At 32.8% G+C, this 13,135-nt stretch overlaps 1 protein-coding gene across 2 annotated transcripts; it reads left to right on the forward strand.

The window, feature by feature from the left end:
• The first annotated feature begins 2,316 nt into the window (after window positions 1–2,316).
• Window positions 2,317–3,793, forward strand: LOC125208863 (protein RGF1 INDUCIBLE TRANSCRIPTION FACTOR 1-like). Of its 2 annotated transcripts, none has more exons than XM_048108357.1 (4): window positions 2,317–2,579; window positions 2,649–2,843; window positions 3,023–3,238; window positions 3,379–3,793. In XM_048108357.1, the coding sequence occupies exons 1-4, from the start codon at window positions 2,577–2,579 to the stop codon at window positions 3,595–3,597; spliced, it is 633 nt and encodes a 210-aa protein (XP_047964314.1). In that variant the 5' UTR covers window positions 2,317–2,576; the 3' UTR covers window positions 3,598–3,793. The 2 variants fall into 2 exon arrangements, with proteins under 2 accessions (XP_047964314.1, XP_047964315.1); XM_048108358.1 differs by having other exon boundaries at window positions 2,320–2,579; window positions 2,667–2,843.
• Window positions 3,794–13,135: the final 9,342 nt, after the last annotated feature.

Raw genomic sequence — 13,135 nt, forward strand, 5'->3', positions numbered from 1 at the left:
CTTGAAAATTGAAATATCATATTCACATGTATGTGTAGAATTAGATATCAAATATACATATTGAAGTGTATACTAAACATATACTAGTAGTAGTTAATTTTGTAAGCTAGATGGTTTCCTTTCTAACTTTTGTTGGGGAGGCAGACTCCAAATGATGTACTACCTCTTTGTTTACATTTTAAAAGTTAAAAGAGAAAATTCAATCATCTTCCTTTTAGTAGTAATTCTAAAATGAGAATGGGGAATATGAATAATTATTAGAGTATCATTTAAATTACTATTAAGTGAAAAAAGATACTACTATGACAGAATGACTCAGCAGCCTCAATTATGTTGACTTTAAAAGGTGGCCGTCCATGTAAGACATTGTTATGAGACATGCATATATAACTAGATTTGCTTTTCTTGCTATGCATCTCAGTAATTATAAAATTATGTTTGGTATAGTAATAAGTAAATTTCTATAATAGTATTAAATAATTATTTCAGAAAACCGAAATTAATGCACAAAATAAGGTTTTTTATTAAATAAAATGAAAGTTGCGTCCAAATATAAAATATTTTAAGAACCCAATTGATTACATATACATATAGCTACATCAATTAATGAACTAATAATTGAACTAATTTTTGAACTAATTTGAGTCAATTAGCATTCATAATTATAGTCCATGATTTCAGTTTTGGCGCAAAAAGTAAGTGTTTTTTTTTAAAAAAAAATTACCAAAGATAAATGGACGAGTCACATACCACTCGACCACAACCTTTGAATTGATTTAATTAAACTGTGTTATAAACTTATGAGAAAAATAGTACTTCTCCATCCCTTATAATTTGTCACTGCATGATCCAACACAAGTTTTAAAAAATATAATAGAAAGTGAATTGAAAAGTTAGTAGTGTGTGTTCTACTTTTATATATTAGTTTTATAATAAAAATGTGAGTTAGAATTAGTTAGTAAAATATGAGATACACTATTAAAAATAATAAAAATGAAAGGTGATAAATTTTTAAAGATAGAAAAAAATGAAAATTAGTGATAAATTTTTAAGAACGGTGGGAGTATTAGCCCGTATCTAGAAATAGTACGAGAGCGTGTCATAATTTTGAAACTTGAGATGCAAAATTCAAGTCTTTTTATGTCAAAAAACCGTGAAAAATATCAATATTTGTTTATTTTTCCTCTAACTTCATATTTATTGAAACACATAAATTTGACTATAACGCATGGATTTAAAGCTAATTAGGCGTATATAATTAACATTATCAATTACATAAAAATAGATTAGTTTTTATAGATTTTCATATTTTAAAAGTAATATTTATTTCTCCGTGAGAAGCAATATACACCCAACCTTTAAATTTTATGTAATTTATTAAAATAATAACATTGATTTATTTTTAAAATATTAAATGTGTTATATGTAAAGCATATAACACCAACGTGAACTAACCTTGAGGGATGAATGGTGATGAAAAATGTGTGACACATCTCTTCTTATTTCGAACATTCATAGATAGTTCAGGGCCCATGTAGGTGGTCGTTGCTCGTTATACAAATTGATACATATCATGCAATTGCTCTCAATATTTAAAAATATTGTCCAAAATATTAATACTGACTGATGCATAATCATAAAATATAATGTAACATGCATCGGTTTCTGAATTTCAGTTTACTACCTTATCTGATACTGATAGTCTATTTATAAACATCCAACTGATACAAAAATACAATAAAGGTGACAATTTAAGACTCAGCCTCCCAACTAAATAAATAAATAAAAATGTCTGGTACCCTGTTTACTAGAAGAGGCCTGAATTATTCCCAACTGAAAATAGTACTACTAGAATTTCTCTAATCAGCAATAAATAAAGAAATTAATTTGTATAGAACCTAATGCGCCAACTCACTAATCAAATACTATGATATCCACCACCAAATAAGATGTGGAGTACTTAATTTAGTGAACACCAAATTTTACAAAGATGTATTATTATGCAGTACACCATAAAATTCCCTTTTTTCTTTTTCCACTGATATGACATTTATCATAAAATATCAACCATTAATTAACATCTTTCGTGTTAATCGATAAGATGAAGCCGAGAATATGTGATGACATGAAAATGAAAGCCAATTATTTTAATACCGCAATATTAAAAAAGAAAATGAGGTTCGGCCCAGCCTCGGAGCTAGGCCCGGACTTTGTTTATGTATGTATGTAGACTTGAAAGCTTAGGAGATAAGAACAACACCACCCCAACCCCAACCCCACCCCACCCCCCCTTCTTTTCACACACATACACACACCGCCTCCACTTGAAAGCTTTCTCGACTCCACTTTTCCATTTTTTCTTCGCATATAGCAATAACTTTCCTTTAGAAAACGCACGCACACACACATTACACGCACACACCACCATTTTCGAGCAATACGAATTTTCTCTTCTCCAGGAGAAAACTTCACAGCAATTGCCTCATAAAGACCGTGAAAGAAGGCATTGATTAAAGCTGGCGATTGAAAACCAGGAAACCCCTGTTTTTGAAGTCAAGCCTAAAAACAGGAGAATCATGGTAAAGTAATCAATCCTCACTCTTCAATTGGGCATTTTTCTTCTTCCATTTTGTTAAACATAGTAGTAGTTGTTTGTAATTGAACAGGAAGAGAACCGATGGCCGCCATGGCTGAAGCCTCTGCTGAAGGAGCAGTTCTTCGTGCAATGCAAATTCCACGCGGATTCGCACAAGAGCGAATGCAATATGTACTGTTTGGATTGTATGAATGGCGCTCTCTGCTCTCTCTGCTTGTCTCATCACCACGACCATCGCGCTATTCAGGTACCCTGCCTTTTCATCAATTCTTCACATCAAAGGATAAATCCCCCTTTTCGATTTCCTCATCCACTTTTTTAGCATTTTGGTTTCTTTCTCTTTGAACAGCGTTGACTTTTCATTTTGCATTGCTCGATTATTTCTGATTTTTCTCGCATTTGAATTGGATGATGGATTGGTGGCAGATAAGGAGGTCGTCGTACCACGATGTGATCAGAGTGAATGAAATTCAGAAGTACTTGGACATAAGCTGTGTTCAGACATACATAATCAACAGCGCTAAGGTTGTGTTCTTGAACGAGCGCCCTCAGCCCCGCCCCGGAAAAGGCGTCACCAACACCTGCCAAGTATGCGATCGCAGCCTCCTCGACTCCTTCCGCTTCTGCTCTCTCGGCTGCAAGGTAGTTCCAACATTCACCTTGCGATTGCATTCCAAAATTGGACTAATAAATGATGGTTTGTTAATTTGGTTGATTGCATTTTGTGATGATGGACTAATGGTTAATTAGTAGTATAATAATTGACTCTTGATGATTATCAGATTGTGGGGACATCGAAGAGCTTCATGAAGATTGAGAGGCATTCACCGGAGAAGAAGGGGGCCGTGTCGGAGTCGGAGGACTCGTACAGCAGCAGCCGGAATACGAGCAGCTTCACCCCGTCTACGCCGCCGCGGACGGGGCTGAATTTCCGGTCTGCAAAGCGGAGAAAGGGTATTCCACATAGATCCCCAATGGGAGGTCTCCTGTTAGAAATATAGTGTCTTAAAACATAACCTTATGAATGAAGCCCAAGGGTGTAGCTCTGTTTGTGTTTACTCAACTTCTCTACCACATTGTACATACAACCCACTATTGTATAGAAATGTGAAATATAGACTAGACTAGAAACAAAAAAATAAGACAATGTGTAAAGTTCAGTGTGGAACTTGGAAATATAAGCCTATACTTTGTGTATTTGCATTCATCTCCTTTTGATTTCTCAACTTGAGTTTTACCTAAGTTTGGATTTGATTGAATCCAAATTTAGGTTATAAGCTGCAATGGGTGTGATACTAACACATAGATGAAGTCGAGTGTTACAGGAAATGGGTATACATGTTTTTTGTTTTTTTGGTTGTTTTGGGCATCAATGAATAGGATGAAATGTGACTAATGAGATTAGGAAACTAAGAGATATGATGTCCACTTGTCTAATTTGTGGAGATATTTTGATGTTCGTAATTTCTATTTATTTCATTAATTAGTGTTCACTGTTCGCAAACAGTAGGGTATTTCTTCATCTTGTTCCACATGCCATGTTCGAGTTTCATAATCCACATTTTGGGAAATAATGCATATATTTTGGTCTGGAGTTATTGAACTTTTCGATGAGTTTTTAGTTCAAACGGAATATGACAATACCTCATATGTTCAATAGCCCGCAACATGGTAGAGCACGCGACAAATGTTAGAAAAAGTAGAGATAGAATTGTTTCCATTTTATAAAATATTTTATTTTTATTAAGACAACTCAAAAAAGAAAATACATGGAAAGTATTAAATTTTAAGTCATGCTCAATTTTAGTACTAGTATGTTACACCTCTTAATTAACGGGAATAGTAGTTTGATAGGGCGTCATTATCTTTATCTTTTTAAAAATATTCGAAAGAAAATGAAAAATAGAGGGATTGTTATATTGAAATGCTAAATTTGGGATGATGAAATGGCTGAGGTAATTTATAAAGGGGCCCACATGTGGAAGAAAATATTAAAATAGTAATGGAATGTGTCGAGAGGTGATTGGTGATAAGAAAGCCAGGTGTATTGATTCTTGGAATCCATGGTTTGGTTTATAATTTAGTTTTCTTGGTGGAGGGGTTTACAAGTTGCATTTTTGGTGGGGCCACATTCATTTATTGCCGTTGATTTGATCTAATAATTCAATAGATTGGTTTACTTTTCATCGGCATCTCAAATTTCCATATGATTGGGCTCTGCTACTTTGGTTGAATGATGAACCGGAATATATAGACACACCATTCCTATATATATACTCTTTCCGATCTTCTAAAAGTAAGGTGCAAAAGGACGATATGAGTTCTAATTATAAATTAATAAAGTATGGAAAAAAAAAGAAATTAAAGTAGTGTTACTGAATAATTGGACCATAGAATAATGTGTGGTAAAAAAAATTCAAAAATAAAAAATTGGCCAATTTTATAGGGCAAACAAAATAAAAGAACTAATTTTTGGTGACATTCTTTAAAGTTAATTTAATGGACAAACTTGTGTTTGTTGTACACATCATTGTAAGAATAAAAGGAATAACAAAAACATAATAGAGGTGAGAAATATTATTTGGAATGTTTGTGTCAGAAAAGTATAATCAATTATTGAGACAATGTAAAGGGTTAGATTTTTTTTTTCATAAGACAATATTGTTTTGCTATATTAGTATGCGGTTCACAGCCATTAATTGTTCCTAAAATACAAGATAGTTAATCTGATTTATTGTGTGTTTTGAACTATCATTGATTCACTCTCCTATGTTTAGTATAACTATCTTATTTGTGGTACAACTCTAAGAAATGCATGAACCATATCAAGATCCTTCTTTTAAAGCGCTTCAAATATTTCATGTGTGATTTTCAAGATTGGTCCCTGCATGATGACATGTAGTACAATTATTTAAATAGTTTGATAATGTAATTTCATATGATTTGTTTGACCATCATAAACTTGGGTTTGGTAGGTAGACTTTGGGATAAAAAATGACTAAATAACCCTCAAATAATCCAGGTAAAACACAATGGAGATGCTTTTGTAGGCACTTTTACAAACTTATGCTTTCATTAGGTCATTGTACCAGTACAAGTTTCATTTCATTAGACCATTTTACAATTTTTTTTATTTCATTAGATCTCTATAATAAGTAATACATTTTTGATTTAGAAGGTTTTGAAATTTTTATTTTGATTAAGTTGGATCTTTATTTATCGAACTTCAGAATTTATTTGATTTTCCGTATGTTAAATAAATTTATTTTTGATTCAAAAATATACAAGGTACATAAAAAAGAAATAATATGAAAATTTTATCACGTGATTTCGGGCTTGATTCGAAATAATTATACTATAATCAATAAAAAATAATCTTTTCTTAATTAAGTACATAGATATTCAGTTTAAAATTTGAATGTATGCATAAAATTTTTCAGAATGATTAGTATGTAATTTATTTAAAATTAATTAACGTTTATAAATTGATTTTTAATCTAAAATATCTAAAATATTCAATTATATATACAATTCAATGTAAATTGATCATTATCTAAGTATCTAGTATTAGTACTATCTACACATTATCGTTGTGTGTTTTGATGAGAAAGGAATCTACGCATTATCGCTCCAAAAAAACATGTGAAAAATATGAATAAGTGTCACCCTCGTGGGAAATGCAACTAACTACTGGTTGATTTTCGCCTTTTGTCCAATTTAATTCTAATCAACCCTCATCTTTGTTTATTAATTACTTGATCATCCACACACTAGACCTTTTGGAGCCGAAATGGAGGGTAAAGAGTAGTGAATATGCATATAATTATAACTTTGATTTTATCATCTTCTTATAATTAAGGGTGAAAATTTTAATATTGTTTAGAATTTTAATTTGCTTACTTAAACCTCAATACTACGTACTTCAAGGCTATTTATCATAAAACTAGCTACATTTTTGCCATTGCCAGAATAAGTACCAAGATTTTGTATGGAACCAAAAATCAGATCGGATTTTAGGATACTTTAATCAGTTGAGAATATCTTGTAAAATCGAGTCATAATTAGTACAGTTTATTTATGTTCTCTAAGTTTTTCTAAAGTTTTCTTAATTGATTCTTTACCAAGTCCAAGAGAATCAAACTGCATAGATATAGAATTGTACAGTATATATTTATTCTCATTCCCTTTCTTCCGTTTCACGCCAATTATCGGCTCTTCCTCTTGGAGAACCCTAATTATCGGTTATTTCTCCGGGCCTCCGGCCACGAGTGCTCATCAGCTCATGAATTATTAGCCCAAATTGATATATAGCACAAATGCATATAATACAATCCCTCAAATATATATCCTAAATAATCAATAATATTAGTCAAATGTTTGAACTACATTTGGAAATTAGGGTAATCATTGAGAGAACGCCAATGAAGAACAAATGAAGAGATCTCAATCAATGTCTAAGATGAATCTCGCATGAGGATTTATAAGTTGTTGGTCGATTTCCATCACGGAAAAATTATTTACTCCATCATTGTTTCGTTTCGTGACAAAAATCATAGCCCCAACCGTTATTGTTACAAACTTAATAGTTCGGACCTAGATTGATATTATAAATAGTTTAATACATATTTAAACTCAACATATAATCAGGGCATTTGTAATATTATCGATAGTTTGTGTCACGTTTAAAGCATGACATCATTCAAGTATTTTAAAATAAGTTAAATAACATTAATTGTTATTTTGGTTTAGTGTCAAAAATATCCACTCTATTTGTCCTCTACTTATGTTCTAGGATCGTTACATTTGAAATGCACTACCATGTTTTTCCTTAGTGAAGTCTACTTTGAGCCATTCTCCAAAACAGAAAAGGTCGTCAACTTTCAAGCCGCAATCTTGGAAAAGTTGAATCATGAACGAGAAAATATTGAACTATTTAACAATAAATACACACCTTCAAATCTAAGCATATTCACATCCAAAAAGAATACAAGGCGTGATGATGTGCTTTATTAGGGTGAGATCACAAGATATAAATGTATTTATCATAATAAAATAAAAATATTACGAACAATAAAAGAAATACTAAGAACAAGGGAAAAAAAGGCATGTAGCCTGTCCGCGTCCCATATAGACGATAGTGGGTTGCAATTAAGGTTCGGCCCGGGGCACAACCAATGCCACGCACGATGGCGCCGAGAGTACCTTAAACATGTGCCATGGCCCGTGAGGGGGTGAGATCCCCTGCTGTGTTAACAAACACAGCACCAAATGCTGTGCTCAATCCGCACATGTATAGGAATAAAACGACAGCTTCTATCCTCTTCTCTATCTATTCTTTTTCAATAGTTTATTCTTATTTGTGTGTTTTTAAATAATGAAGAGAGTTGAATCCATTACCATGCGTGAATATTTAGCTAAAATATGTCAGTTCGAACTTCGGAGTACTATTTTAATTTTTTAAACTAATTATTGTATCCATTATTTAAAAACATAAAAATAAATCACTTCATGTCTTCTACAGTGTATGCCTAAAAACACACAAATAAGAATAAAATATTGAAAAAGAATAGATAGAGAAGAGGATAGAAGCTGCCGTTTTATTCCTATACATATGCGTTTTGAGCACAACATTTGATGCTGTGTTTGTAAACACAGCAGGGGATCTCACCCTGCCCGTGAGTGCCTATTACCTAATCCACCGGCATTTTCAAACAAATATATATGTCCATATATTTATGTACTTATGTTATGTGCATATCATTAGTTTATTAAGTAGTAGTCAAATTATTAACATTGTGAGTAAACACGGTGGGTTGTTTTACTAAAAATAAGTCAAATTTGGTATTCACTTTGTGGGTAGTGAAAGCCAAGTAAAGAGGCACTTGAAAAAGTGAGGATTAATGAGAAAGATATGTGAATCAGTCTCCACTCAAAAATGATTTTTGGCTGCCTTCTTGCCCACCCCTTTGTTTTTTTGGCCATAAAATATCAAAGTTAATATATGATCATGACGAATATATACGTCCTACTACACTAGCACTATATATGAAACTTACCATAAAAATAAAGTGGAATGATCTCCATAGTTCTATTATTATTTAATATGGTAGATGTCGTTGATCAGATGCATGTACAGTTGTGCTCGGTAGACATTCTCGAGGTTTCCCTTTATTATGGATGTTTAACTCTAGTGAAGTATATAAGTTAAATGTGATTGCCCCACCTTTTCCTACTTTTTTTTAGTTTGTTTGCAAGTGAATGTTGAACGTGTAGCCAAATGTCATTTTTGGTAGGGTTGTCGAAACGGGTACCCGCGGGTATTCAAACCCGATTTTGTGGGTATCCACCCGAAAACTTTAATATTATACTATCCAATCCCGACCCGTATAGTTAAACGGGTAATCCCATACCCGCATCGGGTATCCCAAACCCGCAGTTGCGGGTACCCAAACCCGTAGACATAATTTGAATTGTGTATTATATTATTCAATGGTATTATGCTTTTAGTTTACGCTTATCATCAATGCTAGTCATCTAATACAATAATTTTATGTACATGTTTGAAATTCTAAAATGAATTTTGGGATTGTTGCTAGTTGGTACACTATGATTTTAGATTTGTATTATTTTTACTTAGTTGTATTTGCATAATTTCCAACTATTAACTATGCACAAATATGGTGATTTCTCATCTCTTAAATATAATATGACTACGTATAAAATATAATGCAAATCCAAATTTCAAATAAGCAAATATGATAGAAACATCAAGCATGTCTAATATTAAATCACCAATCAAAAGTTTAATATAAAAAAAAAATAATTCACTTTCATCAAAAGTTTAAATATAAATAACTTCAACGAAAAGTGTAAATATTTTTAATCTCTAATATAAAGACACTAAACTAATAAAAGTTTCACTTTCACCAATCTTGCAATCCTTCATTTTGGAAATAAAGTGTATCATTGGGAAGTATATATAGATTTAAAACTAACTAACTAAAACAAAATATTTGAAAATTATAATCCTAAAAGTAACGGGTATTATACCCATACCCGCAAAAATTTAAAACAAACTACCCAATCCCGCCCCGTTTCTCATTATCATCGGGTAGCGGGTCGGGTTGAGGGTTTCCCGATACCCGCTACCCGTTTCGACACCCCTAATTTTTGATTTATTTCGATAAAATGGAATAGTTATTAAACAAAATCCCAAGTTCTTTTCACATTTTAATTACTCAATTATACTACCAATGTGAAAGATGCGAATGGATCAAAGAACAAGCTATGTTTTATTGACGATAAAAACGAATACTCCCTCCGTCCCGTTTTAGCAGTCCCATTGACTTTTCTGCACTCATTTTGTAAAAATGATAATAAATAATTAAAGTGGAGAAATAATAAAGTAAAAAAGGAAATAATATAGAGAAGAGTCTTATCTATATTATTCTCTTTTTTACTTTATTATTTCTTCACTTTAACTATTTATTATCATTTCTACAAAATGAGTGCAGAAAAGTTAATGGGACTGCTAAAACGGGACGGAGGGAGTATTAAAAATATATTATTGGGCCTAACAATTAATTAAGAGAAATAAAACAAATCATTTTTGAACCAACTTTTAGGAAGGCCTGCAGCCCAATAACCAATCCAGATTACACACGGATTTGACATTTACCCATCTTGTTTAAGTACATTCCCAAAAATGTAAGAGAAAAATCCTGTCACTGTTGTCGCTATTGTATAGCAAATCGAAGTAATAATATTTCAACTGTGTAGCAGGAATAATAAATGTTTAATATAAAAATATCCAAATTCAACAAATCCGAGTGATGGAATCAATCATTTTTCGAAAGAGTGTGATCAAATGTTCAATTTCCATTGTTTATTTAATAAAGTTATAAAACTACTGGGGTAATAAATTTGGTAAGTTGCTTTTTTAGAGATGATGAATTCATTTAGCAAGAGTATTCCATTGTCCATGGGCCGAACCCAAAAGGCCTATAAGGTTCGTTAAGTCAATGAAAATATATTCTTATGCCTCTACATAGTTTCAATAAGCTGGCCCATTATCGTAAATGCTTTTGTGTTAAGTATGTCAAAGCAAAGAAACTTGTTGTCTTTTGTTTTTTATGTCATTATTTATTCAGAATTTTAATATTCAATTTTGCTGTTAAAGTGCATGAAACTATTTAATTAACTATTACAAATTATTTTTAATATTCAATTTTATAATCGGATTCAATATAAATCTGAAAATTAATTTTGAAAGACTGGAATGGGATTTTAAAAAGACTAAAGGCTCATTTTGGTCCTTAACATATTGCGATTTAACGATTTTGGTCTAAAACATTATCTTCTGAATTATTCGGTCCGTCACAAATAAAAACGGGTCACATTTGGTCTGAATTTGACGGAACTATTAAAATTTAACAGTCAATAGATTTTAATTACATTTTGACCGGAATAAGAGTTAATATTAGAATTTTTTTTTTTTAAAATGAGGAAAATGCAGGGGGAAATCGATCTCAAATCGTGGTGGATTTCTTGGCTGAGGGAAAATTTGATGAATGCTTGGTTCCAGCATGGCGATTCCGTTCACAATTAACAAACTTATTAATACAGCAAGGGGATGCAGCAACATTGAAGCCTTGGCGAAGGAATTAACCCTAAATCGGAGGAATTCGGGAATTACTACCTGAAGATGCTAGCGAGATAGGAGGACCAGGTTCGCCCTAATCCGGCGGCGCCGACGAGTTCTTCGAGCAAAATGTTACCGGCGGCGATGAAATCCCCTAATTTGAGGCGGAGGAAGGAGGAGGATCCACCAGCGACGGGAGAGGAGAGCGGAGAGGCCGGAGACGGCGTAGGAGCGACGATCGCGGGGCAGGCGGTGTCGCGCGTCTCCAATTCGGTAATGCTGAAGATGACGGAGCCGGATCAGGTCCTACCAGGTGAGGCACTTCTTCATCTCGTGCTCGGATTGCTTCTTCGCCTCGATGAGCTCGTCGGATTCGGAGGCGGCGGTGGTGAGGCAAAGAGGGCGGAGAGGTAGGCGGAGGAGCTCTGGAAAGAGGGCCCCGGGAAGAAGTCGTGCTTGCTGAACACGATTTTTCTCTGGCGGTGAGGGGAGAGATGTGAGGTCGTCGAGATTTTGATTTTGGTTTGATTAGTGTATCCCGTTTGTGGAGAGTGATTGAGATTTCTTAAAACATAAGAGTAACTGGAGGAATTGCTGGATTTGGCAGAGGAATTGGGATACAGATTTACAGATTTGATGGATGGATCTTTTTCCTTTTCTTAAAAAAATTAAAATTCTAATTAGACATTAATGAAACATAATTATTAACTTAATCAGGTCAACATCAAATTAAAATTCGTTGACTATTAAATTTTAACCGTCAAATTTGGACTAAATGTGACCCATTTTTATTTGTGAGGGACCAAATAATTTAAAAAACAATGTTTTGGACCAAAATCATAAAATCATCATATGCTAAAGGACCAAAAATAAACATTATTCTTTTAAAAATGTAATAGAATATGGATTGAAAAAATTAGTGACATGTGGGGTCCTACTTTTACATATTAATTAGTTTTATAATAACATTGTGAGTGGAAATGAGTTAGTGGAATATGAGGTCTACTGCCCAAAATGGTAAAAGTGAAATGTGACAAATCTTTAGGGACGAACGAAAATGGAAATAAGTAATAAATTTTCAGGGACGGAGGGGGTATTTTTTTATTAAAATTACCAACGGAAAATTCTATTAGTAACTATTGATGAACATTCTATCAATAATCTTGTCTATTCGTCGATTCACGTTTCACACGACATATGTCGCCGTAGTTTAACGGTAAAACTATCATCATCCGTCAGTAACTTTTTTTTTCAACGTGTTTTACATTGACATTGTTTATGCATGTCGGTAAATTTATTGATAGTTTGGGTTTAACAATGGAAAAAATCATCACGAAATCCGTTGTTAGAGTATTTTTAATTAAGTTAGTTCACTTGCAACCTTGTTAGCAACAAGCTAACAAGGAGTAACAAATCATACCATAAGTTTGGACATTCTTGGAGCACTTTATCCGGAAACTTTCGGCGCATTCAGCAAATAATGAAAATCCCAATAACATTAGCAATACCAATAATCTCGTCAATATCAATCTGTGGGGTACTGACTACTGATCTCACTGTTATTTAAGAATCTGCTTTTTGAAAAATATGAAGAACTAATGCATATTCCTTATGCGTTCACACATGCATGCACCTTTTCTTTTAGCTCTAATTCAAATTCAATCATGAATATGAATTACAAATTTTAAAATTAAATTAAATCACACAATAGTGAGATTAAAGAAAAGAAAATTAATTAAAAAATTGATAGTGGGACAACAAATCAAGTGCCCTTAATTAGAGTAGTTTGTTCATATATAGATTAGAGTGCAAGTTTTTTAAGCTAAAGGGCCACATATTTTACACATTATCCCAACAAAATAAATCAAAGCCCACTAAATAACAAGTGACAAACTAGC

The sequence above is a fragment of the Salvia hispanica genome, chromosome 3 (assembly GCF_023119035.1).
Source record: "Salvia hispanica cultivar TCC Black 2014 chromosome 3, UniMelb_Shisp_WGS_1.0, whole genome shotgun sequence".
NCBI classification, from domain to species: domain Eukaryota; kingdom Viridiplantae; phylum Streptophyta; class Magnoliopsida; order Lamiales; family Lamiaceae; genus Salvia; species Salvia hispanica.